General features: G+C 55.4%; 4 protein-coding genes across 6 annotated transcripts in view; 1 reads left to right on the plus strand and 3 right to left on the minus strand.

The window, feature by feature from the left end:
- The window catches only part of ZNF74 (zinc finger protein 74), a 28399-nt gene extending 23573 nt beyond the window's left edge, over positions 1-4826 (minus strand). The window contains 1 exon segment of the mRNA XM_036823425.1: positions 4729-4826. The gene's annotated coding sequence lies outside the window, so the exon portion shown is untranslated.
- LOC118880087 (protein FAM246B-like) lies at positions 2540-3208 on the plus strand. Its single transcript, XM_036823447.1, has one exon. It carries the CDS (start codon positions 2540-2542, stop codon positions 3206-3208), a length of 669 nt encoding a protein of 222 aa, XP_036679342.1.
- On the minus strand, positions 4419-5877 carry LOC118880088 (carbonic anhydrase 15-like). Its single transcript, XM_036823449.1, has 3 exons — positions 5577-5877; positions 4729-4895; positions 4419-4631 (listed from the first exon to the last, which is right to left on the minus strand). Exons 1-3 carry the CDS (start codon positions 5695-5697, stop codon positions 4419-4421), a joined length of 501 nt encoding a protein of 166 aa, XP_036679344.1. The 5' UTR covers positions 5698-5877.
- Positions 5878-8191: 2314 nt separating this feature from the next.
- The window catches only part of DGCR2 (DiGeorge syndrome critical region gene 2), a 72164-nt gene continuing 53631 nt past the window's right edge, over positions 8192-26724 (minus strand). For 2 of the 3 annotated variants that reach the window (XM_036874822.1, XM_036874820.1), the window contains 4 exons: positions 18532-18735; positions 13123-13293; positions 12185-12421; positions 8192-10914 (listed from right to left, as the gene is read on the minus strand). In XM_036874822.1, the coding sequence (XP_036730717.1) occupies positions 10658-10914; positions 12185-12421; positions 13123-13293; positions 18532-18735 (869 nt within the window). In that variant the 3' untranslated portion in view covers positions 8192-10657. The remainder of the gene's footprint in view (positions 10915-12184; positions 12422-13122; positions 13294-18531; positions 18736-26724) is intronic. The other variant, XM_036874821.1, reaches the window with a different exon arrangement.

Consider the following 26724-nt stretch of genomic DNA (forward strand, 5'->3'; position numbering starts at 1 on the left):
GCAACAGAGTGCAAGGGTGACCACAGGGAAGTCACAGGGAGTGACCACCCCCTTCTCTGGGCAGAGGCTGAGCCCAGGGCGGTCTCTCCTCCCTGAGTTAATGAGCAGCTACTCGCCCACCTTGTCTGGTGGGAGGGCTGGCCTGAAGGCACAGAGCCCGGTCGGGGACAGCCCGGGTGGGTCAGTGGCTTCCCACAGACACGGCTGGCCTTGCCCCTGGCACACAGAGCGGGACGGGATTGGGGAGTAGCTGGGCCTGTCAGCGCCCCCATGCAGGGAGCCCCCTGGCAGGCTGGCTTCAGGGCTGTGAGGAACTTCCGGGAGGACCTGGAAAGCAGGCCTGTGTGCAGCCCCCCACCCAGCAGCTCTGTCCCCTGAAGGGACAACAGCCACTTGGCTCTGACCAGCCAGCTCCGGCCAGGGCACTCCAACCCGGCTCCGCACTGCAGGCCTCACCTGCGCCCTGGCCTCTCCACTGATGAACATGGGGCCAGGGTCACCACAACTTGCTTCCTGATGCTCACTGAATTTGACCTCTGGGGATCAGAGTCGTGCTGACCACCCCTGCCTGTTCGCCCCAACCAACACATCTGCAACACCCCTCAGGACCCATGGGGTCCCCAGGGCCTCCCCTCCCAGTCTGTCTTTGCTCCTATCACACCCCCTCCTTCGGCCTCTGTCTTCCCCAGGCCCAGGCTGCCTGGGCAGCCCACTCTAGGCCCTCCTGGCTCTCACATCCCTAACTGCTGGTCGGCAAATCTGGAGTCCCTCCCACACCTGCTCCCACTCTCTTGGCCTCCCTGCTGTCCCCTCCTGGGGACCTGAGGGCCTCCTGCATTTCACAGGTAAGCCTCAGAGAGGGCAGAGCCCTCGGGTCACACAGCCGGGCTCCAGCAGGCCTGGGGAGGAATCCAGGGCTCTTGTGTCAGTCGTACTTTAATTATGGAGGGGAGGGTGGTGGTGGGTATGGTTAACAAGGCTCTAGGGAGCAGCAGAGCCACAGGCTGGAGGTCCTGAGGGGCCAGGTGACTCAGCAGGAATGGAGGGTCAGAGGGGTTGACAGAGCACCAAATTCTCCCCTCTCCCTGCACCTTCCAGAGCGACAGGCTCCAATGAATGAATGAACCAAGGGGATCCAGGCCTCTTCACAGTGGCCTGGGGCCAAGGCTGCCCAAGAACAGGGTCGACGGCACCCCCCAATCTCACACACACACGCACACGTAGGCACAGAGCTGCAGAGAGGGTAGGCCCCGGTGGGCCCTGGGGACACAGGCTCCAGTGGCTGTCTTGCCATCTGCCCTCCCAGCCCAGCCTGGATCCATGCCAGGCCCTCCCTCCCCACAATTTGCTGGGGAGGCCCCAGGGCATCCAGAGTCCTAACTAGCCCCTTGGGTGCCGTGAGCACAACATGTTGGCAGGGGATACTGCCTTCCAGAGAGGCCCACAGCACACTGCCCACGGCCCGGTGATGGGCACGGGCAGCAGTGCATGTGCCAAGGCACCAGGGTGAGAATGAATGGGGTGCAGTGGTAGAGTGGGAGGGACAGGAAAGCCAGCAGGGATGGCCATGAGGGCCTTGAATGCCAGGCAAAGGAGGTGCACAGCTGGCCAGGGGTGGGGTGGCCCCACCCGGGACTCTCAGCCCCAGATTCATTCACCCAAGGACTTCATCCAACATCCAGCCCGCTCAGCACCACTGGGCCCGTACTCAGGATCCTACTGTGGATGGAGGTGGACAGAGAACAGAGCCATTTAATCATGATTGCGAGGGTGCTGTGGGGGAGGGGCCTGAGTTCCCTGGTAGGGGGTGAGATGGTCAAGGAAGGCTGCCCTGGAGAAGTGGGATGAGTGGGAGCAGCCAGGCGAGGGGGGAGCAGGGGGCACATTCCAGGCCAGACAAACAGCCTAGGCAAAGGCTTAGGGGGTGAAGACGGTCACTGGGTTAGAGGAGGAAGAGGACAGGGTCAGTGCACACAGCAGCGAGGGATGGGCTGGATCTTGAATTCAGGGGCAGAAGTGCATGTTGTGTGTGGGCTGTAGGGGAGCAGTGCAGAGATAGCAGCCTGGACTGTGGTATGGGAGGAGGTGGCCCCAGCCAGTGAGGAGGGCTTCAGGCCGTGACTACACCTGCCTTCCCCTGACTGTGATGGGGACTGTGGCTTCGAGCAGAGTATGTGAGCTCGGTTCCCCACTTGGGGTTGGGCGCTTCCACGTCCCCATCACCTCTGCCCAGAAGCCTGTTCAAGCCCCTTGTTGGGACCCACTGACAGCGCAGCACCGCGGGCAAGTCCTGCACACTCAAGCCTTTGGCGTCGTTCCCCCGGTTCCCCGGGGCCCCATTCGCCAAGGTTTCTGCCCTGCCGGGGTTCCGCGGGCCCCAGGCCAGATTCCCTGAGGCCTTGGTCGTTCCCACAGCCGTCCCGGAGGCCCTCTCCACGGAGCGTCTCCCGGGCCCCATTGATCGCTAGGCTACGGGCTGGGGCTCCGGCCCGGCCGGGCTCTGGAGGCGGCGGTGGCGGTGGAGGCGGCGGCGGCGCGGATGGCGGCAGAGCCCCGGCGCCCGTGGGCCCAGGCGCGCAGCGCGTACGGTGCCAGTGAGGCGCTGCGGCGCGCGGTGGGCCGCCGGCCGGACCCCGGGCCGCAGCCCCACAGGCCGAGCCCCAACGAAGCCCGCGCCCCAGGCCGCCTGGCGCGCCCGCGGTGCCAGCTCCGGGCTGAGGCGGCGGCGCGGGCCGACGCGCCCCGGCTGCCACGGCTGGTGGAGCGCGCGGGGGCCGCGGCGGGGGCCGGGAAGCCTGAGGAGGCGCGCAGCCGCGGCTCCGTGTGCTCTGTGTGCGGGGAGCCGCGCGGCGGGGCCACCTACCCGGCGGGCGTCTTGGAGGTGAGCGAGCGGCAGCTGCAGGAGGGCCTGGCGGCCGTGCGCGCCGAGCTGGGCGCGGGGCTGGAGGCGCTGCGCGCGGAGCTGCGGGCCCAGATGGACGCCCTGCGCGCGCTGCTGCCGCCTCCGCCACCCGCTCCCCGCGAGCCCCGCGTTCCTCGCGGCCCGGCCCTGCTGCGGGCGCTGGGCACCGTGAATGCCCTGGCTGCGGGCGCGAGGCCCACCGACAACGCCTCGGACAGCCCGGCCGACGGCGGCGCGAGCCGGGCCCCGGCCCGGAAGAACCTCAAGAAGACCCCGCCCGGGGCCCCGCAGGGCGGCGGGGATTAAGCGCAGAGAGAGGGAGCCCGGGGCGAGGGCCTGGCGCGCCGCCGCCGCCCGCCGCGGGGCTTTGCTACCTGGGACCGGCCAGGTGGCTCGTGGAGAGTGGCTTGGAGCGAGAAGGGTCCTCCGACGCCGCCGGCTAGCGCTCTGGTATCGGAAGGGGCTGGGGAGTGCGGCCGGCTCTGCGCAGATGGAGCCGGAGTCCGGGCGGGGGTAAGGGTCGGGCCAGGGGTATGTCAGCCTCCCGGAGTGAGCGCAGCGGGAGAGCCCAAGGTCTCCTCTGTCTGGGGGAGGTGGTTGCAAGTGTATTTTCTTGAAGGGTTTCAGGGAGGAGGCCGGGCCTTCATGCAATGGGGTGGAGAGTGTGACCTACACACCAAGTGACAGACACCGGGGACACGTGGGCTGCTGGGACACTGTCACCTGGACACAGGTTCACTCAGGACAGTGTCACTCGGATGTACGAGCACATTCTACCGTGGGCCCTGGACAGCAGCCTAACTCTAGCCAGCTTCACTCCCCTGACAGTCGGGCTCACCCTCTACTGGACAGCGTTGCCTGGACACAGCGCATCTGGTCAGCGCCCCCTGGACTCTCAGCTTTGCTTTGACAGAGACACGGAGGCCACTTACCTTAAGTAGCCTCACCGCAGGCAGTCACCCGACAGACAGCAGTGTCTCTCCAGTGTCAACCTACATCAGACTCCACAGCCCACCTTCCCGGAGTGTCGCCTGGATCGGGTCTCACCTGGTACAGACAGCCCTTCACTCACTGTCCCTGTCATCAGGACCCACCACTCTGTGCTGCAGAGCTGGGATCCAGCAGCTTCTCACCTCCTGGCCTCTGGGAAATGGCAGCTGGAGGCATCACTAAACCACACAGTGTCTGGGGTGGTCAGCCAGCTCGTTTGTAAAATAAAATAGTAATCTTAGGCTTTAGCAGGTGGAGTTTCTCCTTCTGTCTCATCGGGGGATTCAGGCATAACGTGTAGGATGGGAGTGGGGGTGCCTTCTCCCCGAGAGGGATCTGGGGAGGTCTGGGGTTCTGGATGGGGTCTGACTGGCTGTGGTGGGGTCGGGAAGGGTGGCACAGGAGGCCTCCGTGGGAGCTGCGGTGCGCCCAGGCCGCCCCCCTCCCCCCAGCCACAGGGGGCCAAGGTCACTCTGTGAGTCGTTTATTGCGGGAAGGTGGTCGTGTCTACATCCTAGGGCCCCTGTCAGAGCCACAGGCTGAGCCCCAGGCCCAGGAGAGCCCCGTGCCCTCGGGCCGGGGTGGGGGCTGCCGCGCGGACCGAGGCGCTGGGGAAAGCTACAACCCTGCGTAAGCCGAGAGGCTGCTGCGGCCGTAAGTCCTCCGTGAGCGGCGCGGGGCGGGAGCCGGGGGGGGGGGGGGGGGGCCCGGCCTGGGCCACGATCCGGAACTGGGCCACCTGAGGGTGTGGGGCGGAGGCGGTCAAGGCGCGGCGCACGGGAGTGCGGGGCGGGGCGGCTCGGGGGTGGGGGGGTGGGGAGGGGCGGGGGTTGTACCTGCGCGCGCCCGATGGGGACCGCGTCCTCGAAGACCGTCCAGAGCACCACGGGCTCGCAGCACCGCGTGGTCAGCGACCCCGCGTAGCGGTAGAAGCGCGAGAGGCCAGAGGCGCCCAGCAGCAGCGAGGCCAGCGGGAAGGTGGACGCCAGGTTCACGGAGGCCCCTGGGAGAGAGACGGCGGCGGGTTGGAACCAACCTCCCGGTGTCCGGCCGCCCCGCCCCCGCCGCGGGGAACCGCGCCCCTCACCGCGCGCAGACACATTCTTCAGGCCCGACAGACGGCCGAAAAGTTGGCGTTCTCAGAGTCCTGATCCTGGGAAGGGGGCTCCAAGTGAGAGAGGCTCGAGCGGGGGTCTTAAAAGGGGGGAACACTGAGGGAGGTGTAGGGGAGACTAAGTGGGAAGACAGGTGAAGGGGGTTTGCTGGGGGGAGGGCCACCCCCACTGACCCTGCAGGTCCATGACTTCTCACTGGCCACACCCCCTCACAGAACCCGGTCATCCTATAAAGCCTCTAGGGGCCCCAATGCCCACCCAAGATTACACAGGCCACCTGCCCCCTCTACAGACCCCCATGGATCCCCTTTCTTGAAAGCAGGCTGTCACACAGCAGCCCCCCTCCCTGCCAGGAGGCACACGGCCCCTCCCTCACCGTCAAGAGCATGGCCAGCACTGCCAGACCATCAGGGTGACCTCGGGCCTCCCCTATGCTCTGGTACCGGGTGTTCATATGGACCACGTGCATCTGGGGAGACACAGACTATGGGAGGTAGCCAGCTACTCCCACCAGGCTGCCCTGGCCTCCATGGGGCACTCCCGCCACCCCTCCCCAAGACCAGGCCCACCTCCATGGGGTGGTGCTGCCCGTCCAGGCTGTGCTCTGAGCCTGCTCACCCGGGGCCCCCGCCAGTGGAAGTGCAGCTGCAGGGCACGGTACGCTGGTGGTGGCAGCCTGGCGCCCTGCATCTCCAGCAGGCTCTGTGGACCAGTGTCCGTGCAGAGCACTGAGGGGGAGGGAACAAATGACACCCTCTCTTTCCCGCACTCAGCTGCCCTCGTGCCATTAGGGCACAAGGTGCGAGCAAAGGTACCCCCTCAGGCCACTCTGCCCCCTGGCTGGGCCTCTTTGGAACTACGACACTCTGGGTGTCCAGGCCCCTCTGCTGGCTGGCCAGGTGGGGCTCCACAGACTGCAGTGGAAACCCCCGACCCTGCACGGAGGGGAGAAGGCGGCCTCCCATGGCGGGGGTCCTGATCCACCTCAGCTATGGGATTGTTGGGGGTTGTGGTGACTCCAGAAGTTCTGACCTCTGGGTAAGCCCTGACTTCTGGTCCTTGGGGACAATGGCTGATTGCTACTGGTAGGGGGTTCCTGGCACCTCTATATGGGGGTTCCAGACCTCCATTGGGGGATGTCTTGACCACTGTGTGTGGAGCTTCCTGTGCCATTTATGGAGATTTTGATTCCTGTGGGGGCATTCCCATCCTTATGTAGAAGCTCTTAACCCATCTGTAGGGGTTCCTGACCCTTGTGGGGAGTCCTTGGTCTCTGTAGGGTGTCTCATCTCCTGTGTGGGGATCCTGATCCTTGTGCAGGGGGTTGCTGTCCTTGTCTGGGGGAGGGGGGGCCTGACCCAGGGTGCTGACCTGCATGACCATTATTCTCCAGGGTCCACGGGCCTGGAGGTGCTGAGTCATAGCCTTGGAAGATGAAAGGTCCAAGGGTGGGGTCCCACTGGACCCGGTGAAGGTCGATGTTGATGGGGGACTGGCCTGGGCCCCACAGGCTGGGGCCATCTCCTTCCAGTGGGTGGGGCCTGGGGGAACAGGTCTAGGTCTCTAGGGGGGCTGAGACATGGGGGTGCACAAAGGTGGCCCTCCTCCTCCCCCCACACACACCCAGGGAAGAGCCCCCACCTGACAGGTCACAACTGCCACCCCCCCAAACCTGGCCTGGCCATAGTGTTTGCAACACCATCACAGGTACAGCCCCTGCAGGCAGCTGCTCCACAGGGAAGGGGCCTGGGAAAGCCTCCTGGCACCCAGTCACATGCCAACTTTGGGGACCTCCACGACCTGCTCACACGTGGGCTGGCCACACGGCACGCTTATGGGTCCCACCTGATGTGAGCAGCTTGGCACACACAGCAGGACTGGAGAGCACAGCAGCCACAGACCCGGACACACACACAGGGGGACAGTCATACACACGCTGTGGGCTCCCAATCACTGCGACCCAGGACTACAGACAGAAAACCCGCAGAGACCACAGAAGTGCAGTGGACACAGGACACAGACCAATGCCACACAGCCTCACACAACAGTCTGTCCTCACCACACTTTGCGTCCTGGGAGTCATAGCACCAGGCACCTGCAGACGGTGGGAGGGGACTGGGCTGACGCAGGCCATCTGGGCCCTGAGCGCCATCCCAGCCGGGGTCCAAGGGTGGGAGCACAGGGCTTTGGCCAGTGGATGCCAGGCAGACCCTATTCTCCTGTCGCCCCAATTCCAACCTCTCCTCCCCAAAAGACGCCCCCCCCAACTAGGGGCAGGGCCTAAAGCGGAGAAGAGGGAGCGTCCGAGGAGGGTAGGGCAGAGCAGAAAGGCCAGGGTCCTGTGCTCACCCTCCGAGTCGGCGCGCACCACCAGCGGCACGGCGAGGAAGGCGAGCGCCAAGTCTGGGGACCGCATGGTGCTGCAGTAAGTGGCGGAGGACGCGGGCCGAGGAAGCCAGCGAGGGCGGTGAATTTACCAGCGGGGTGAGTTAGGGGCGTGGCTGAGTCCTGGGGGCTCCAGACGCGGGGAGGGTCGGAGGGGCGGCGCCTCCGGTGGGGAGACAGCTGGAGCTCGCCAGGCACTCGATCCCGGGGCGGGGACGGCTGCCAGCCACAAACGCCGGCGTCGACCCAAGCTGCACGCTTTCACGGAACCCCCACCCCCCAACTATTCCTGGGTGGGGGGATGCTATCACTATGCCCATTTACAGATGAGGAAATGGAGGCTGGAGACCAGGAGCCCCGCCCCGCGAGTAGCCAAGAGAGAAGACGACGCACCGGAATGCGCTCGGCGGGCGCGCCTTCCCAAGCGCGAGTGCCGCGCCCCGACCCCCCCCAAGGCGCTGTCCGCGGTGCTGACCGGACCGCCCGCCGCCCCGCAGGTGTTCAGGCCCAAGGGCCGCCTCCCCAAGCCCCCAGGGGCCTCACCAGTGCCTTTCCTAAACCAACCCCTTGCCCGGCCAGCGCGAGGACCCACCCGAGGCTGAGTCCCCTGGGCGCCCTCTTTCCTCACATCAGGAACTGAGAAATTATTGAAAAGACCACGGTCAGAGAACGGAAGGGATAGGTATCTCAGAACCCCACGCCTGCCCTGGCTTCCAGAGGTGGCCCAACTCCTCCACGCAGCCACCTCTGCACCTGTCCCTCGGCCCCAACTTGGCTGGAGCCTCCTGCTCCAGCTGGGGCCGCACCGAGGACGGACCACACTTCTTCCAGAACACAAATTTATTTGGCATTCGGATGAAATGGTTCTCACAGCATCTTAAGAAAAGAATTAGTTGCCAACCCAACCAAAATAAACCCAAACTAAAAACCCTTAGTGAAAGGAAAACATAAACAGGCCTTGAGACAATGGCATATAGACACCCACCCCCACCAAGCAGGTCAGCAGCTCTCACAGGAGCACAAGACTCTCAGCCAGGGCTGGTCGGGATTCGTCTGACCACGGAGCACAACCAGATCTCACGATGGTTGGCCTAGGCAGAAGGCCGACCCCACCTCTCCCCTTGCTCCCCCACCCCCACCCCCACTGGAGCTCAGCCCCTGGGGCACTAGCTCCTGGGGACACTGCGGGCAGCAGGCAAAGCCTGAAGCAGTGCTGCACGTGGGCTGAGCAACCCCAGAGCCCTGGCCTGTCCAGAAGCAGGCCCCCCTCTGTGGCCCCCACGACCTGCTTCAGGCCACCTCCTTAGTGACTCCCACACGCCCAACTGGCCCAGCAGTCCTTCAGTCCCCAAGGAAGTCCCCAGTCCCACACATCTAGTGCCAGCCACCCTGCCCTGTACACACGGGTCTGAGGCCTGGGCCAGAGACATGGGGGCTGGGAGGGACCCTAAGCTGTTGGGGCCAGGCCCCTCTGGGGCTCCACGGGGGAGCCCACTCCAAAGCAGGAGTGCTCAGGACCCTCACCTAGCACCAACAAGGCCTGTGACAGCTGCTCTGTGCCCAGAACACAGTGGAGGCAGGACACGCTTTATGCTTTGTCTTCAGCAGCCAGTACAGCCACTCTCCAGTCCCAGCCCTTGGCAGGGGGAGTGCAGGCCTGCTCGGCACGCAGCCTGCCCGTGTGGGGCCGCCTGCAGCACTCTGGCTCCTGTGGGCCGAGCCCCGGTCTGTGGGCAACTTGAGAAGCTCATGCTGCCCAGGGAAGAACAAAACGGTCCCCAACGAGAGACTGTGAGAATGTGTCCAGAAATAGACTGTGCCAGCGAGGCCTGTCACCACAGAGCACCCACTTCAAGTCATCCCCCACTCACTGCTGGTCTGGGAGGGCGCGAGGGGCCAGGGAAGGGCTCCCTGCTCTCAGCTGAGGGCCACGCCTCGGGGCCGCCCAGCACGCCATGGCTGGCCCTGGAAATGGGGGCCCCAGGCCTGAGTCCCCCTGTACCGCCACCACCTGCAAACACTTAGACACATACACACACATACGCACACAGATACACATGCACACAACAAAGAAAAGATCCAGACATTCAACATAGAAAAGATATGAATGTGCTAAAAATCGCACAAAACCCGCTTAACCTCCAAACCTCAGAAATGCTAAAACCCCGTGTCAGGAGACAAGACCACTGCCCAGAAACAGGCAACAGTGACCCTCAGTCAAAGGCCCCCCAGGGTAGGACACCCAGCACCTTGCTGCTGGGGACAGGAAGGTGGCATGTGGCCACCGGGCACGTGGCTCCAGGGGTGGCGGTGGTGGGCAGCAAGTGGACTTCCGGGAGGTGGACAGCCCAGGATGTGAATTTCAGCCATCCCTCCCCCTAAAGACACAACCCTTATGGCACAAACAAGGTGGGGTGGGGGCAGGCCAGGCCCAGGGGCAAATTCAGCAGGAGCGGGGGCTCCAGAGGGTAGCAGGCAGGAGCCAGCCCCGGTGGCAGATCCAGGGCCAGGACACTCATGCATGGCTAAAGGCCCCAGCCCGACCCCAGAGCTGCCCAGGGTGGGCCACGCATTGCGATGCTGGGGAGAAAATGGCTGGGGTGGGGCCCAGGCCTCCTGGTGTGGAACTGGGCTTCACGGAGCCCAGGTGGAAAGACAGTACAGAGTCCAGCCTCCTTCCCAGCTGTCCTCCTCAGGGCCTCGGGCACCAGGCCAGCCCCCAGCCCCCACAGCGGGATGTTCACAACTGGACCTGGGGGACCACCCCCAGAGCAGCCCTTGTGGCAACAACCTCCAAGGCCATCTGTCCCGACTGCACTGACAGTCCTTAGACACCCGACACCCGGGCACGCCTTCTTGAGTGGCGGCTGGCAAGGCGCGCACGGCAGCCCGGGCTCCTCTGGAGGGCAAGTGGCAGCAAGCAAGCCCACCAGAGCTGGAGTGTCCAGCCCCGCTAGATCGTATGGCGCCTCCTTTGTTCCCTGCTCCTGACACGTGTGGTCTCATGAACTCTGTCATCCTTCTGCCGTTTAAAAAGAAAAAGTGACCCAAAGCTACGCGTGTGTTTGAAGCCCCCAAGGACCCTCGGGCAGGTGCTGGCGCCCTGGGGGCTGGCGCAGTGTCTGTGTGCCCGCCGTCAGGGGTGCAGCTGTGCAGCTGGGTCCAGGCTCACTCAAGGGCCCCTCAAGTCTCCCAAGGGGATTAGTGTTTTTCTCGATAGCAAACAGGTGCTCCCTGCCCATTTGGGCTGCGGGCCCGCCGTCCTCTACACCACGGTATTGAGGGAACTTCGGCTGTGGCGGCCGCCCCCCGGCAGCGCCTCTGTGGCCAGGGCACTGCCACTCTGGGCAGGGTCAGGGGGCACAAGGAGGACACTGCTGCTGTCGGCTGAGTCTTCCAGTTCGGCCAGAGAGGCCCTGGGGGTGGGCAGGGGCTGCTCCAGGCGCCGGGGTGCTGCACCCTCACCACCACCATCCCCTGTGGTCGGTGGGGCGGCCTCTGCTGGCTCAAAGGCGTCATCATCTGTGGGAGGAGATGGGGGTCAGCAGGGGGTGGTCCCGGCTCAGGGTATGCTCTTCCTGCTTGCCTGCTCCCACCAACACCACCGGGCAGGGGACAGCCTGCCCCACAGGGCTCCACCGTGCTCACCCCGTACCTTTGCCATGCAGTGGGCTGCGTGGGGCTGGAGCAGGGGTACAGCCGTGAGCAAAGCATGATGTGTGCGTAGGGGACACGCTTTGACTGAGGCAGCAGATCAAAGGGAGGGGAGGGGGAAACCCTCTCAGACTCTGGGGGTCCAGGCAGGGCTCACATGTGTTAGACATGGGCTGGAACACGGGGGCAAGTGCGGGAGATGGGCCAGAGCAGGCAGCCCAGCCAACTGTCTGGGGTCTGCAGAACACCCTGGTCTGAGGGAGACCTGGTGGCAGCCCCTCCTTATTCCCGCAGATGCTCTCTGAAAGCTCAGGGCTCAAGGACCCAGCACCGCCGTTCCCCTGGCCGACACCCCCGGCCCAGCAGTCCTGCCGTCCTGCCCCAGGGAGCATTTGCTCCCCTGCAGCCTGGTCTACGGAGGCATCTGGGACTCGCTCCCCCAGAAGCATCCCTCGTCCTACCCACCCTGGCCCCCTTGATAGCATATTGTGACAATCAAGTGTCCCAAGGACAGAGGTCAAATCCAAGGCTTTCCTGCCTGTGCAGACCACAAAGGACGGGACTAACTGATGGAACAGACCAAGAACACAGCAGTGCCAGCCTTGCAAAGCCCAGCCTGCTGTGTTACATGTGTGCATGTGTGTTTAACACACAGGGAATCGGGATGGGACACCTGCGTGCACACCAGGGACAGGGACAGGTCGGGCCATGGGCAGGACACCTGCTGTTCTTTCTGCTTTGCCTGTGAGGAATGATTTTCCACAGTATCAGATGAACAACAGACTCAAGTGACCGCTGGACAGGAGGGCATGCCGAGGGGGTGTCTCCTCAGCTCACCACACGTGCACCATGCCTGACAGCCCAGCGTCCGGGCACCCCGCTCCCCACAGGGCCCTGCTGAGGGGGCCCCGAGGGCTGCTCACTAACAGGAGTTCCCGGGAGGGAGGCAGGGGCAGGGAGACCACTGCCAGTGGCCATCTGCAACCCTGGGAAGAGTGTGCCCACCCCAGACGGTGGGACCATCTTAAAGGGAAAACCAAAGCGAAAGCAGAAGGCTGGGCAGAAGTTGGGGGGCCACAGGGCCTTGGCCCGCATGCCGGCTGGTTGTGACCCACGGCTCCCTTGCCCTGGGGGTCACCTGCAGGGTCGTAGAACATGCTGTCCGGGTTGATGGAAGCCTCGTAGGGTGGTGGCGGGTCATCGGGTTGGTCGATGTCCGGGTACTTGTACGCGGTGTAGGGAGGGGGAGGGTCATGGAAATGGAAAGTACCGCCTTCCCCATCGTCGGAGAGGTGCAGCGGTGTGAGGCCCGTGCCGAACCCATCTGGGCCATAATCAAAGCCAGGGATCCTTCGGCCAAGGTTGAAGTGGTGCACTGGGCGGTCGGAGAGAGAAACAAGCACGGAGCCGTCACTCCTGGGCTGGACCTGCCACGTCCAGGCCCAGGGCACCACACACTCCGACAGTCACACGCCTGTGTCCAGCTGCTACCTGCCATCCACACTGGGAGCCCCACCCACCAGCTCCGGCCCGCGGAAACCGGGCTCTCAGAGCATCTGGGCCTGACCCGCGACGGCCTCGGCGTGCTGCCCACCCTGCAGCTCCATCTCCAGGAGGGCGCACCGTGACGTGGGGCCTTCAGACCTGACACATGTGCCCTTGGAGGCCCTGGGGCCCTAACACAGCAGCTGTGGTCTCTCATCACCATGATCCTCAGCCCGCCTCCCCACAGGGGCTGGGAAGCCTCCTGGCTTGCTCACTGAGACAAGGGGGAATCTCAGAAACTCTACGCAGGCACAGGCTGTGGCAGAGAACGTGGGCTGAGGAGGGTGGGCCATGCTCCCTAAGCTGCCACCAGCCACGGGTATCCAAGGTCTTTACTGGGCAGGCTGCCCCGGCAGGTGCCCACACACCCTGGGGGGCCAGGGCTGGCGCCCCTCCCACCACACTCGTGTGGCTCAGCCCGGGAGTGGGAGCAGGAGCGGGCAGGGCACAGCTGCCGGGCAGCCCTGTCTTCCTCCTCCCTGCCCTGGGACCGCGGCTGAGCCGCTGTGGGCGGCAGGGCTGGGCACTCACGGTTTGCTCCAATCAGGGACTCAATGCGCTCCCGGCGCCTCTGGCGCAGCCGATGTACCATGAAGAGCAGCAGCGACAGGATGAGGAAGGAGGACACGCAGCTCACAATCAGACGCATCCCGCTGGCCATGGAGTCCAGCAGGCTGCTGCCGTCTGTGCGGACGGGGAGAGCTGCTCTCAGGAGGGGGGTTTGCCCCCCAGGCAGTGTACCTCCTGCCCCTCCAGCACCAGGCCCCGCACACAGCCACCAGGACGCCGCAGCCCGACCTCAGCCCCTCCTGAAGGCTCTGTCCCCACCCCATTCCCCACCCACCCCCATCGCTGGGGTTGAGCCCCAGAAGCCACTCGGGGCTGGACGGGGTGCTGAGCAGGACTGCGCATCCGGCCGCAGCACCCAGGTCCTCCCTGATGCAGGGGAGCTGAGGTCAGCAGGGCTGTGTCAGTGGCCTGAGTTCAGAGCTTGGCTTCAGTCCTACGGGGGGCCCAGAGCTCTCTGCCCTGCCCCTACACCCAGCAGTGCTCACATGTGGAGGCTGGGGTCACCTGGACCCCACAGGTGATCAGGAGAGGATGCAGGTGCAGCTTCCTCTGGACCCCAGAGTCCCTGTTTACAGCCCCTGTCTACCCTCAGCCCTGTCAGTGTCTGTTCTGATTCATTTTTTTTACCTTTTTATTTTATATTGGAGTACAGTTGATTAACAATGTTGTGTTAGTTTCAGGTGTACAACACAGTGATTCAGCTAAACATACATGCGTTGGCTGTTCTGATTCCTGACCTCCCCACGCCCACCCTCCTGTCCGCCCTCTCTGTGGGTGGGGAGCCTGGGGGCCACCACCAGGGACTCGACTGCGCACTCACGGTCTCGCAGGATGGAGAGGGGGCACCCAGGGAGGAAGTCTTCACACGGGAACCTCCCCCCCCCGCAACTCACGCTCCTCTCCCCATCGGGTCATAGCGCCCGCCCGAGTAAGGCTGGGCAGGGCCTGCTCTGGGCCAGCTCCGTGGTGGAGGCCCAGGGTCCTGCAGCAGCTTCCTCGGGGGGCCAGAGTCGGGCCTGCACCCGGATGTCTTGGGCAGAGGCAGTGGGGGCCTAGGGCCTGGGCAGCAGCTCTATGGTGAGCACCAACCCCACCCCACCAGCCAAGCGTCCCAAAGTCCTCTGCTTGTGGAGGCCGCAGCTGCAGGGCGCTCTGCTAAGGGCCCCGTGCCTCTGACCGCACGTGTCCAGGGGCCTCACCAGGGTGACTCTGCACTCCCGGGGACACTGGCAGCTTCTGGTGATACCTTTGGTGGTCCCCAACAGCAGGCGGGGGAGGCACTTCTGGCACCTGGTGGGCAGAGGCCGGGGATGCAACTCAACATCCCGCTAGCCACTAGCTCAGGGTCTGACCTGCCCTGCCCGGCGCACACCAGGCTTGTTGGGAGCTGCTAGGAGAGGTGCTGGTGCGAGGCAGAGAGGGAGAGAACGGTGTCGGGCATTCCCAGGGCTCTCGCTTGCGTGAGGTTGCCACTTCTGCCGAGTCACAGAATCGGAACCAGGGGGATCTGGGAACACCTGCCTCCAGACGCAGCGTGGAAGCCAGGGAGCTTCACGGGGCAGGAGTGACCTGAGCCATGGGAGCCTCTGTGTCCACTCCCACCTCTGCAACAGCCACATGGGCAAGTCCCCAACCGCCAGCCCTGAGGAGACACTTCACAGCCAACACAGGTGCCAATTGGATGGCCAGGCTCACACTGGCCCTCCTCCCATGGGGCCAGAAAGCTTCCCCCAAAGCTGCATTTACTGCTGACAACACTGGAGTAAATGTGTGAAAGGAAACATCCTCTCACCAATTAGCTGCTGTTCTGATGCCGGTCTCAAGGGAACATTTCATCCCCGTCCGGGAGGAGGTCTGTCAGCCCAGGGGGCTGTTGACATGTCTGTTAATTGGCGGCCAGCTCAGAGACCCCAGGGTGGGGGGGTACCTAAAGCAGCGGGCCTCTGCAATGACTAATTCCTGCTCAGTCCTAAAATAAGCCCAAGGACATGGCCAAGGTCCCCATCATCCACGGTACTCACCAGGAAGAGGCACCAGCAGTCAGACATGAAGAAAAGAGTACTGTCCCAGGGGTCAGAGGCCAGCCAGGGGCCCCCGGGGGCCCCCAACATGGCAGGTCCCTCCATGGGGTCCGGACAGTGCCAGGCGGGGCTGCCTGCTGTGGTCCAGGCTGCAGGTCCCTGGCCAGCCCTGGGCCCCGACAGAAGACACATCCTGCTGCGGCAGACACTGCTGAATGGAAGGGGCCCCGGAGGTCGCTGGCCTGACCCTTGGTCTGATGCCTGAGCCTGCCCAGGCCTCCCCAGGCCACCACCAGGAGCTTGGTGCCCCACCGGGCTCGGTGCCAACAACAGCATCCAGTCTCTGCGGAGGAAGCAGGTGGAGCCGAAGCTCAGCAGGAATCGGAGGCGGGTGCCTGGTCCCTGATGCAGGCTCTGTTACCGGCTGGTGCACGGCCAGCACCTCACCTCTCGGCCCCAAGCCCGGGCACCAGCGCAGGACGGAAGGAAAGGCTGTTGCTCAGCGTCCATTTGTTTCCTGAATGAGCCGAATGACCGTTGAACATCTTTTCAGGTGCTTGGCTGACTTCGTGCATCTGCTCTGGTCAAGTGAGCCTCTGCCCATTTTTTAACAGGGTGGTTTGTTTTCTTACTGAGTTTTAAGAGTTCTTTAAATACTCTGAATACAAGACCTTTGTCCGATTTGTGTTTCTCTGTTGGTGGTTTATCTTTTCATTTCTTTAACGGTCTTTCAATGAACAGAAGTTTTCAATTTTGATGAAGTCTAATTTATCAATGTTTCTTTTGTGGACCATGCTTTTGATCTAAAAATGTTGCGTATCCCAAGGTCACAAAGATTTTTCTCCTGTTTTCTTTTAAAAGACTTAATTTTAAAAGGACATATGTTGGGGGGGAGGGATAAATTGGGAGGTTGGGATTGACATATACACACTATATATAAAATAGATAACTAATAAGACCCTGTGTGTAGCACAGGGAACTCTACTCAGTACTCTGTAATGGCCTATATGGGAAAAGAATCTAAAAAAAGAGTGGATATACGTATATGTCTAACTGATTCACTTTGCTGTATACCTGAAACTAAAACATTGTAAATCAACTATACCCCAATAAAAATTAAAAATAAAAGAACATATGTTTTCTTCTAGAAATTTTATAATTTAAAGTTTTACATAGGTGTATGACCATTTTGCAAGAAGTGTAGTGTAAGGTTAATTTTTTTGTTTTGCTTATGGATGTCCAATTGTTCCAGCCCCATTTGTTGAAAGACTATCCTTTCTTCATTGAATTGTCTTTGTACCTCGGCTAAACAGCAGTTGACCACATAAGTGTAGACTATTTCTAGACTCTCTATTCTGTTCCACTGATCTATGTGTCCATTCTTTTGCTAAAAAATCACTCTGTTTTGCTTACTATGACTATATAGTAAGTTTTATATCTGGTGTCATGAATCCTCCAACTTTGTTCTTTTTAAAAACTGGTTTGGCTATTCTAATTCCTTTGCCTTTCCACATGAATTTTAGAATCAGCTTGTTAATGTATATAAAAAACTCTGCTGGAATTTTGGTTGGTGCTGTACAGAATCTATAGATAATTTGGGGAGAATTAACCTCTTAGTGATATTGAGTCTTCTGATCCATGAACATGGTATACCTTTCCTTTTATTTATGCCCTTGATTTCTTTCATCAGTGTCTTAACGATTTGTAGCATACAGATGGTGTGCATATTTTGTAAGATTTGTACCTAAGTATTTCATGGTTTTTGGTGCTACTATAAATGGTACTTTTCTTAAAAATTTCAATTTCCAACTTTTTACAGGTAGTATATATAAACATAATGGATTTTTGCATATTGACCTTGTATCTGGAGACCTTGCTAAACTAAACACATTTATTAATTCTAGTAACATTCTTGTAGATCCTCTGGGATTTTCTACACAGACAATCAGATCATCTACAACAAGAAATGATTCCATTTCTTCCCTTCTGGTCTGGATGCCTTTTCTGACATTGCCCTTGACCTCCCATACAACCCCAAACATGGTGGTGAGAGCAGACGTCCTAGCCTTGTTGAAGGAGATATTTTCCTGGTGTCTCTTTCCTTGGTGCAGTGTGGGCAGTTCCCAGAAGAGGATGCTTGGCCTGGGAGGCAGTCAGAAGGCTGCAGAAGCAAGGCCACAGTGTGGGGCAGGGTGAGGTCCTGACTGGGCTGTTCTGGCTGCACTGGAGAGAGGCCTGTGGCAGCTCTGATCCTGCCCAGATGCCCTGAAGGCCGTGGTCTGCTGAGAAGTCCTCAGAGCTGGGTGGGCTCCATGGGCCATGCATGCCCACAGATGAGTCACCCTTGTATATGTCTGGTCATTCTTACAGAGCCTGGACAGAGAGTCAAGGCAGCAGAAGTCAACTCCTGAGAAATGGAACCAGGAATCCAGGTGAAGAGACTTGTGAAAGCCAGCATTTGACTCCCGTGGAAGGTGAGTAAGCTGGAGGCTGGAGTGATGTGGCTGGGGCGCAGGAGACCTGGCAGGCACCCAACTGGCTTGTCAGACGTCTGCAGGCACGTGCCCTTCAGTAGTGGGTAAAATCTACCCTGTGGGACGGGGAGGCCTGAGCGCACCCCAGCTCCATGTCCCCTGCTGGCTCCTCGCAAACATGGCCTCTGCATGCACCACAGCCAGCCACACGGGTTTGGGATACACGCCAGAGCACCCGCCTGCCGAGCCTCAGCCAGCCTGACGCTGTCTGGCTTCCCCTGATGGCCCTGGGGAGCAGGACGGCTCTCGGTGTGTGGCCCTCACATGCGGCTCCAGCTTCCCTCCATGGGCCCTGCCCAAGCCGTCCGCTGTGGGGCCCACAAGCCCGTGTCGCTCACACTGAAATTCATGCTTCTGATTTACGTTTCTCTTGAGGTCCTAAATTCACAGGGAGATGCCAGCTGTTCTGGCGTGGAGAACAATCAGCTGCATGAGTTGCTGTGCTAAGGGCTGAAAGGACAGTCTCACCCGCTGCTCTTTTATCAGAAGTGGAAGGAGGAGGGTCACCCAGAGACCACATGGCCCCTGGCGTCCACCGTGAGTCACCACCGAGCGGGGAGGAGTTTTACGTCAAAACTGTGGGTAATATTTAATCTTTTTCTTAAAGATTCTAACAGTAAAGACTGACAATGGCAAGCAACAGAAACTGTCATCACCTTCCACGTCACCACACTCAGAAACAGGAAGCGCTCCAATGGGGACCACGATGGAAGCCAGTTCTGAGTGTTACCAGGAGAGGAGACAGGCCTGCAGCCCTTGGTCACAGCTGCCATGTGAACACGCACCCCCACGCAAGGCCAAGCTCGCCATCTCACCTGGGTCCAGGCACATGAACTTGCAGCACTCCTTAGGGTCCTTGCGGTACTGCTGGCAGCCCTGGGGACGCTCGCACAGGGCAGCTACGCACATCTCGGGCTCCCCTCTGTGACAGGTGCAGCTCAGGCACGGGTCGTCTCCTTTGGGGGTGAAGTAGAACCCTTCATCCACAACGTTGTCCTTGATGTCGACACACGTCTGACCTGCAATAGGAAGAGATATGTGGGTCACCAGCCAGAGGAGCCCTGACTCCCCACCCGGGCCTGGGCCAGCATGACAGCAGAGGAGTTGGCAAGATGGACCTGGAGCAGCCCCTTCCAGGGTGGTGGGTCTGCCCATGGTCACAGGGAGGGGCTGAGAGGCCGCCCGACACACTGTCAGGACAACACGCTGCTCAGCATACCTGGCCACGAGCAGACAGCAGGGACAGAGAGCCCGGGGAGAAGCGCTTGCTTTCAAGTGCCTAAGCGCATTACATGTGAGATTCCCTCCATTATAAAATGCAGGTGTCACGAGTACCAGCCCTTTTAGCATCAGAATGTATCTCAAATGAGCCTTGGGAGACGTTCCACTGGACCTGAGACACACAGTGAATTCGTGCAAAGCCGACTGGGACCAGAGGAGGAAGAACTGCTGGTGCGAGACAAGAGGGGGCGAAGGCGCAGGCCCTCAAGCGGGTAGGAGACACGCCCAATGCTGGGCATGAGGGCTGAGGTGGGGGCGTGGTTCTCCTTGGGGACATGAGAAGGAGATGTTCTGGTCTCTCAATGGGGTAGGGACATCTAGGAAAACTCGCAGAAGACGCCACACCTTGGGTCTGTGCCACACTTGACTGGAGTCAAATCTGTGTAACCCATGTAATCAGGAGCGTGCAGGGCAAGAAACTTACATAAAACTGTTCCTGCTCGAACAGAGGGAGGAAGGATGAAGAAAATGAGCAGAGCCCTTGGAGATGCAGGAAAACCATCTGGAGACACAACGGACAAAGATGCCCACATTCACTGCAAAGCGAAATTCTGCACATCTAGGAAGCTCAATGGACTTCAAGTAGGATAAACACAAAGAACTAACACATCAGACATGGCACAGGGAGAAAGCGGGAAGTCAGAGAGGGCGGAAATCTTAAAAAGAGCAAGAAAAAATGACACAATACTTATTGTGAACCCCAGTAAGATTTACTGCCAAGAGGCCAGAAGGCGGTGGGATAATGAATTCTAAGTGCTCAGAGGAAAAGCTGTCAACCAAGAGTTCTCCATCCAGCAAAGCTGCCTTTCAAATATGAAGACTTTCCCGGGTAAACAAAACCTGAGAGAACTTGTGCTTTCCGACTCCCAGGATAAGAAACACCAAAGGAAGCTCTGCGCCAAAAAGCAGGTGACCCTCAGAGAGTAATCTAAATCCATACAAAAAACCAAAAAGTGCTAGAAAAGGCAATTATGTAATTATAAGACAGTATAAATGCGTATTTTTCCTCCTTTATTCTCTCAACTTAATTAAAAGGCAAATGTATAAAATAATGTATCTATAGTGTAGTGTTGGGCCCATAACATATGGAAAGGTAATATACCTGGAATGTATGTGCCAGTGACAGTGAAAGAGGTACGTGGAAGCAAAGCTGCACTGGGCAAAGGAAACGGCTGCAGACGGTAAAGCAATTACAACTGTGTAGTGTTGGGTTTTTAACGTTAAAAGATCTGATGTATGCAGTACTCATGCTGCAAAGAGAGGTAAAGAGAACGGAGTTTCACAGAAGTATGTGACAGTGTGATTTAGAAGAAGCATATATTTGGTCATTCAGATGACCAACATACACTTCTCATATACATTTGGTCTTCGCCCATAGTTCCTGGCTCACAAATGCTTGGAATTTCCTAAGTGCAGAGAGTGATACAGGAGTCTTTTGTTCTGTGATGAAGCGACTTTTGGAAGCTGGTTGCCAGGAGGACCAACCCTGTGATCAGAGGGTTGGAACTTTTGGTTCCCATCCCTTGATTTCTGGGGAAGGGGTGGGTAGGGGCGGGTGGAGGTTGAATCAATCACCAACGGCCAACGATTTAATCAATCATGCCTATATAATGAAGCCTCCATAAAAACCCAAAAGGACAGCTTTTTGGCCCTTTTTGGAAAGCTTCCATGGCATGGAACCAGACCGTTTCTGTGGGCCGCTGTGCTGGGCACCAAGCTCCCCAAGAACAGAGCTCCTTCACTGGGGACCTCGCCTTATGTGTCTCCTCATCACAATAAATCAGTAATCTAGTGGGTAGACAGGTTTCCTGAGTTCTGTGAGCTGTTATAGCAAATTAATCAAGCCTGAGGAGGGGTCAGGGGAACACCATTTTACAGCTACCACTGGAAAAGAAGGAGACTTTAAGTAAAACAAACAGAAACTACTATGGGTAAAAAAGAGGTTCAATTAATGATTGAAAGGTTCAACTCACCAGGAAGATATAATAATTATAATGGCTTATGTCCCCAACAACATGGTCTCAAGAAAGATAAAGCTAAAATTAGAGAGTATCAAGGAAAAATGGATGAATCAACATCCACAGTGAGAGATTATAACATGTCTCTTTCAAAAATTGATGTATCATGCAGCCAAAAAAGATCTTAGCAAGAGCACCAACAAGCCTGAGCTACCAGATGTATAAAAACCCTGTGGCTGGGAGTTCATAAAGATGAATCAAAGAGGCAAACCTCCAGTGAGACTGATCAAGAAAAAAGGAAGAGTACGTAAATGATATCAGGAAACAAAAGGAGAGCCCAATGACAGACATACAAATGCTTCAAAAAAATCATAAGCTATTATTTAGATTAGATTACATGAGCAATGCCCTAGATACACATGACTTACCGAAACTGACTCAAGAAAACTAGGAGATGTGAATACGCCTATAGCCATTAAAGGAACTAAATCAGTATTAAAAATCTCACATGTATACACACACACACGCACTCACACGTGCACACACACACACGTCTTAGCTCTGTCCATTGAAAGGGCATAAAAGCAATGAGCATTAACTAGTGCTCAGGTCCTCCAAGGATGATTCCAGAGAGTACAAGATGAACTTGGAAATGCTCAAAGAATGATGCAGACATGTCAAAAGGACAGCCTGTGTAACTGTTATTATTTCACAATGCTCATGAATCCAAAAGCTTAGAGAAGAAATGGCTCAATTATTTGAAAACCACAAACTATCAAAAACTCACTGAAGAGGAAATAAGATAATCTTGATAGTCCTATAACCATTAAATAAATTGAATTCATAATTAAAAAGCTGTCCCCAAATGGTTTTACTGGAGAAGTCTACCAAATATTTGAAAAATTAACACCAATTCTATATAATCTTTTCCAGAAAACAGAAGAGGGTGGAACATTTCTCAACTCATTTTGTGAGGTCAGTGTTACCCTGATACCAAAACTGTACAGTACAAAAAAAGAAAACTACAGACCAATATTTCTCATGGACTTAAATGTAAAAATCCTCAGTAAAATATTAGCAAACCAAATTCAACATTGTACTCAATGAATTATATACTATGACCAAGTGGGATTTATTCCAGAAATGTAAATCTGGTTTAATATTAAAAAAATCAGGGACTTCCCTGGTGGCGCAGTGGTTAAGAGTCTGCTTGCCAATGTACGGGACACCGGGTTCGATCCCTGGTCTGGGAAGATCCCACATGCTGTGGAGCAACTAAGCCCGTGTGCCACAACTACTGAGCCTGTGCTCTACAATCCACGAGCCACAACTACTGAAGCCCGCGCACCTAGAGCCCATGCTCCGCAACAAGAGAAGCCACTGCAAAGAGGAGCCACCGCAATGAGAAACCTGCACACCACAACGAAGGGTAGCCCCTGCTCGCTGCAACTAGAGAAAGCCCGCGCAAAGCAACAAAGACCCAATGCAGCCAAAAATAAATAAAATAAAATAAATTTATAAAAATTTAAAAATTTAAAAATCAACGTACTCCACCATCTCGATAAGCTAAGGAAGAAATACCATATGTTCATAAAAAATGATGCAGAAAAAGCATTTGACAAAATCTAATATTTATAAAAACTCTTAGCAAGTTAGGAATAAAGGGAAACTTCAACTTGATAAAAAATACCTGCCCAAAATACCTATAGCTAACATGATACTTAATGGTAAAAGGAGTGAATACATTGCCCATAAGATCGGGATACCTGTTCTCATCATTCTTATTCGACACAGTGCTGGGAGTTTTAGGCATTGCAGTAAGGCAAGATAAACAAGTAAAAGACACAGAGATTTAGAAGAAAGAAATAAAACTATCTCTATTTGCAGATAACATGATTGTATATATAGAAAATTCCAAGCAATCTACCAAAAAACTTCCTAGAATAAGTGACTTCAGCAAGGTCACAGAATACAAGATCAAAATACAAAAACCAATTACATTTCTTTACACTAACAATAAACATATGTAAGCCAAAATTTAAAACACATACATTTACAACTGCTCCAAAGAAAATGAATTACTTAGATATATACTTACACATGTAGAGGATCTGTTTGCTGAAAAATACATAATGCTCATGAAAGAAATAAAAGAATATCTAAGTAAATGGAGAGACATACCATGTTTGTGCATTGGAAGATTCAACATTGTAAAGATGTACATCTCCCCAGATTGACCTACAGGTTTAATGCACTTCCTATCTAAATCCCAGCAAGGTTTTTATAGACAGATAAGCTTATTCTAAAATTTAGGTAGAAAAGGCACAGGCTCTAGAACAGCTAAAACCATCCTGACCTAGAAGAATAAGGTGGGAGGAACCACTTCCTGATTTCAACACTGATTATACGGCTACAGTAATCAAGACAGTGTGGTAATGCAGAAGGTTCAATGGAACAGAATAGAGACCCAGAAATATACCCACACAAACATGCTTGACTAAGTTTTGACAACGGCACAAAATGCAATGGAGGCAAGACAGCTTTTCAACAAACAGTGCCGGAGCAACTGGACATCCACAGCAAAAAAATGAAGCTTGACCTAATTCTCACACCTTATTAAAAAATTAACTCAAAATGGATCATAGACTCAAATGTAAAATACAAACTGTAAAACTTTTAGAACACAACACAAGGTAAACTCTTCAGAATGTAAGGCTAGGCAAAGAGTTTTCAGACTTGACACCAAAAGAGTGACCCATAGAAGGAAGAATTGTTAAACTGGACTTCAGCAAAGCTAAAAACCTTTGATTCTGTTAAAGCCCATGTGAAGAGGATGAAGACAAGCTACAGAATAGGAAAAATACCTGTAAAAAACTCATCTGCCAAAGAACTAGAACCTACAATACATAAAGAACTCTCAAAACTCAACAGTAGGGAGTTCCCTGGTGGCGCAGTGGTTAAGAATCCACCTGCCGATGCAGGGGACATGGGTTCGAGCCCTGGTCCGGGAAGATCCCACATGCCGCGGAGCAACTAAGCCCGTGTGCCACAACTACTGAGCCTGCATGCTGCAACTACTGACCCCGTGTGCCACAACTACTGAGCCCACGTGCCACAACTACTGAAGCCCACGTGCCTAGAGCCCATGCTCCGCAGCAAGAGAAGCCACCGCAATGAGAAGCCCACACACCGCAATGAAGAGTAGTCCCTGCTCGCTGCAACTAGAGAAAGCCCGCGCGCAGCAACGAAGACCCAATGCAGCCAAAAAAATAAATAAAAAAAAAAAAAAAAAATTAAAAAAAAAAAAAAACTCAACAGTAGAAAAACCAAACAATCCAACTAGAAAATGGACAAATGACATGTACAGATATTTCACCAAAGAAACTATACAAATAAGCACACGGAAAGGTTTAACATCATTAGCCTCAGGGAAATGCAAATTAAAACCATGAGATAGTACTACATACCTATCAGAATGGCTAAAAATTAAAAACAGTGAAAATCACAAGTGCTGGCCACGATGTGGAGAAAACTGGGTCACTCTTACATGGCTGGTGGGAATGTAAACACTCTGAAAAAGTTCGCTAGTTTCATAAACAATGAAACATGCAACTACCATACAACCCAGCAACTGCAATCCTGTGCATTTATCCCAGAGAAGGGAAAACTTACATTCACAGAAAAACCTGTGTGCACATGTTTATGGCAGCTTTAACTGTAACAGTCAAAAACTGGAATCGGCTCAGCTGTCCTTCAACAGGTTAGTGACTGGTTAAATGCTACTCAGCAATAAAAAGGAACAAAGTACTGACAAGACACACGTGTAACAACTTGGAACTGTGCTGGGCAAAGAGCCAATCCCAAAAGGATGCATAGCAATATGGTTCAATTTATACAACACTATTGAAATGAAAAAACTTTAGAAATGTTAGTGGTTGTAAGTGGTTAGGGATGGGCTGGCTTCTAGCCAGCCCACCTCCAGCTTCCCACACCAACCACATCCAATCCGAGCACACCTGGAGCCATCAGGGCACCACTGAAAAGTCCCTTGCTGGATCCACAACCCCAGCTGGAAGTGGGGAAGCACTTGAGGAGCCCATGCCTCTGGGAGGCCTTGAGGACAGATGCCCTGAAGAGGGGCCCAAAGGGAAAACCTAAAGCAGAGGCTGGAACAGACACTAAGAAGAGCCCTGTAGCAAACCAGATGCATAAAGGTAGCCACAGCCCAGCCCGACTCCTGCTGAGACAGACCCCTCCACCCACTACATCCAAGGCCCACAGAAGAAAGGCCAGCTTATTTCCAGGCACCAAAATGACTGGACTCCCCTCTACTGTCCTACACAAGGCGCTGACTTTCAACAAAATATGACAAGGCACACGACAAACCAGAAGAAAATACCAAACTCCAGAGACAACACGATCATCAAATCCAGACTCGGATATGACACAGAAGAAGGAACTAACACACAGAAAATTTAACACAAGTAGGATTAATATGCGAAAACCTCTAGTGGAAAAGTTGACAACATACAAGATGGGAAATTCAGCAGAGAGAAACTGTAAGCATCAAACAGAAATGCTAGAAATGAAATGTTAAAAAAAAAAAGATGAAGAAAGCCATCAGTGGGTTCACAAGTAGACTCAACACAGCCAAGGAAAGAATTAGTAAACTCGAAGACAGGTCTATAGAAATTACTCAAACAGAAAGACCAAAAGGAAATTAGAGACACCACAACTAAGTGCAATGCATGATTCTGGACTGGATCCTGGGCCAAGAAAAAGAAAACCCGTAAAGCACATTATTGAAACAACTGATAACACCAGAGTAACAAATTGCAGATTGTTGTGCGGTGTTTGTTGTGTAGTATTTATTGTGCAGTATTGCATCTAGATCAAACGTCCTTGTTTGGATAATTGTGCTGTGGTTATATAAGAACATGCTGTTGTTCTTAGAAACACGCACTGAGTATTTAGGCCTCAAGGGCACAGTATCTCTAACTTACTCTCAAAAGATTTAGGAAAAATAGGCAGAAAAGAATGATAAAGCAAATGTGGCAAAATATAAATAACTGGTGATTCTGTGTAGAAGGCGTATGACAGGAAGTTCCTTGTATCATTCTAGTAACTTTTCCCTAAGTGTGGAATGATATCTAAGTAACAAGTTAGAAAGTTCCCTAGCCCCTGGGCCCAGATGCTCCTATAGGGTTGGTCTATCAAACAAGGACAAGATTATCACCAACTTGTACAAACTGACTTAGAGGCTGGTAAAAGAGAATGCTTCCCAGCTCATTTCATAAACCTAATACAAATGTGATACCAAAAACTATTCAAGGAGCACGTGGAAAAGGAATGGTAGTAAGAGGCTAAGCTCACTTCTTAAAGCAGTTTCAAAAATCCTAAATAAAATATCAGCAAACCAAAGCTGGCAATATACATACAAAAACCAGGATGGTTTAAAATGAGAAAATCTATTAATGTGAAAGAGTAAATGATAAAATCACATAATATAAACAAGGCAGTAATGTAAAACAGTAAAGAAGAAACACCACACACTCCCAATAAATGCCGAAAAAGCATTAATATAAAAATCAATACATTTTTGTAATGCAAAAATTCCCAGCAAACAAGGACTAGATGGTTACTTCCTTAGCCTCATAAAGGTATCTGGTTTTCTAAGTCCTAGAGAAAGTCTTACATTTAATGCTGAAACACTAAAAGCCATCCCTTTTGGGCTGGGAAGATAAGAATGCTCATTACTACCACTTCTAA

Source organism: Balaenoptera musculus, chromosome 14, assembly GCF_009873245.2.
Source record: "Balaenoptera musculus isolate JJ_BM4_2016_0621 chromosome 14, mBalMus1.pri.v3, whole genome shotgun sequence".
Taxonomy (NCBI): domain Eukaryota; kingdom Metazoa; phylum Chordata; class Mammalia; order Artiodactyla; family Balaenopteridae; genus Balaenoptera; species Balaenoptera musculus.

What these genes read in the sequence shown, in the direction of transcription:
- LOC118880087 (XM_036823447.1), top strand. Translation starts at nt 2,540, where the DNA reads ATGGCGGCAGAGCCCCGGCGCCCGTGGGCCCAGGCGCGCAGCGCGTAC.
- LOC118880088 (XM_036823449.1), bottom strand. Translation starts at nt 5,697, where the DNA reads ATGCAGGGCGCCAGGCTGCCACCACCAGCGTACCGTGCCCTGCAGCTG. An exon ending in GGCAGCACCACCCCATGGAG is followed by an intron (nt 4,896 to 5,576) that starts GTGGGCCTGGTC and finishes TCTCTCTCCCAG; the next exon opens with GGGCCTCCGTGAACCTGGCG. An exon ending in TCCCCATCGGGCGCGCGCAG is followed by an intron (nt 4,632 to 4,728) that starts GTACAACCCCCG and finishes CCACACCCTCAG; the next exon opens with GTGGCCCAGTTCCGGATCGT.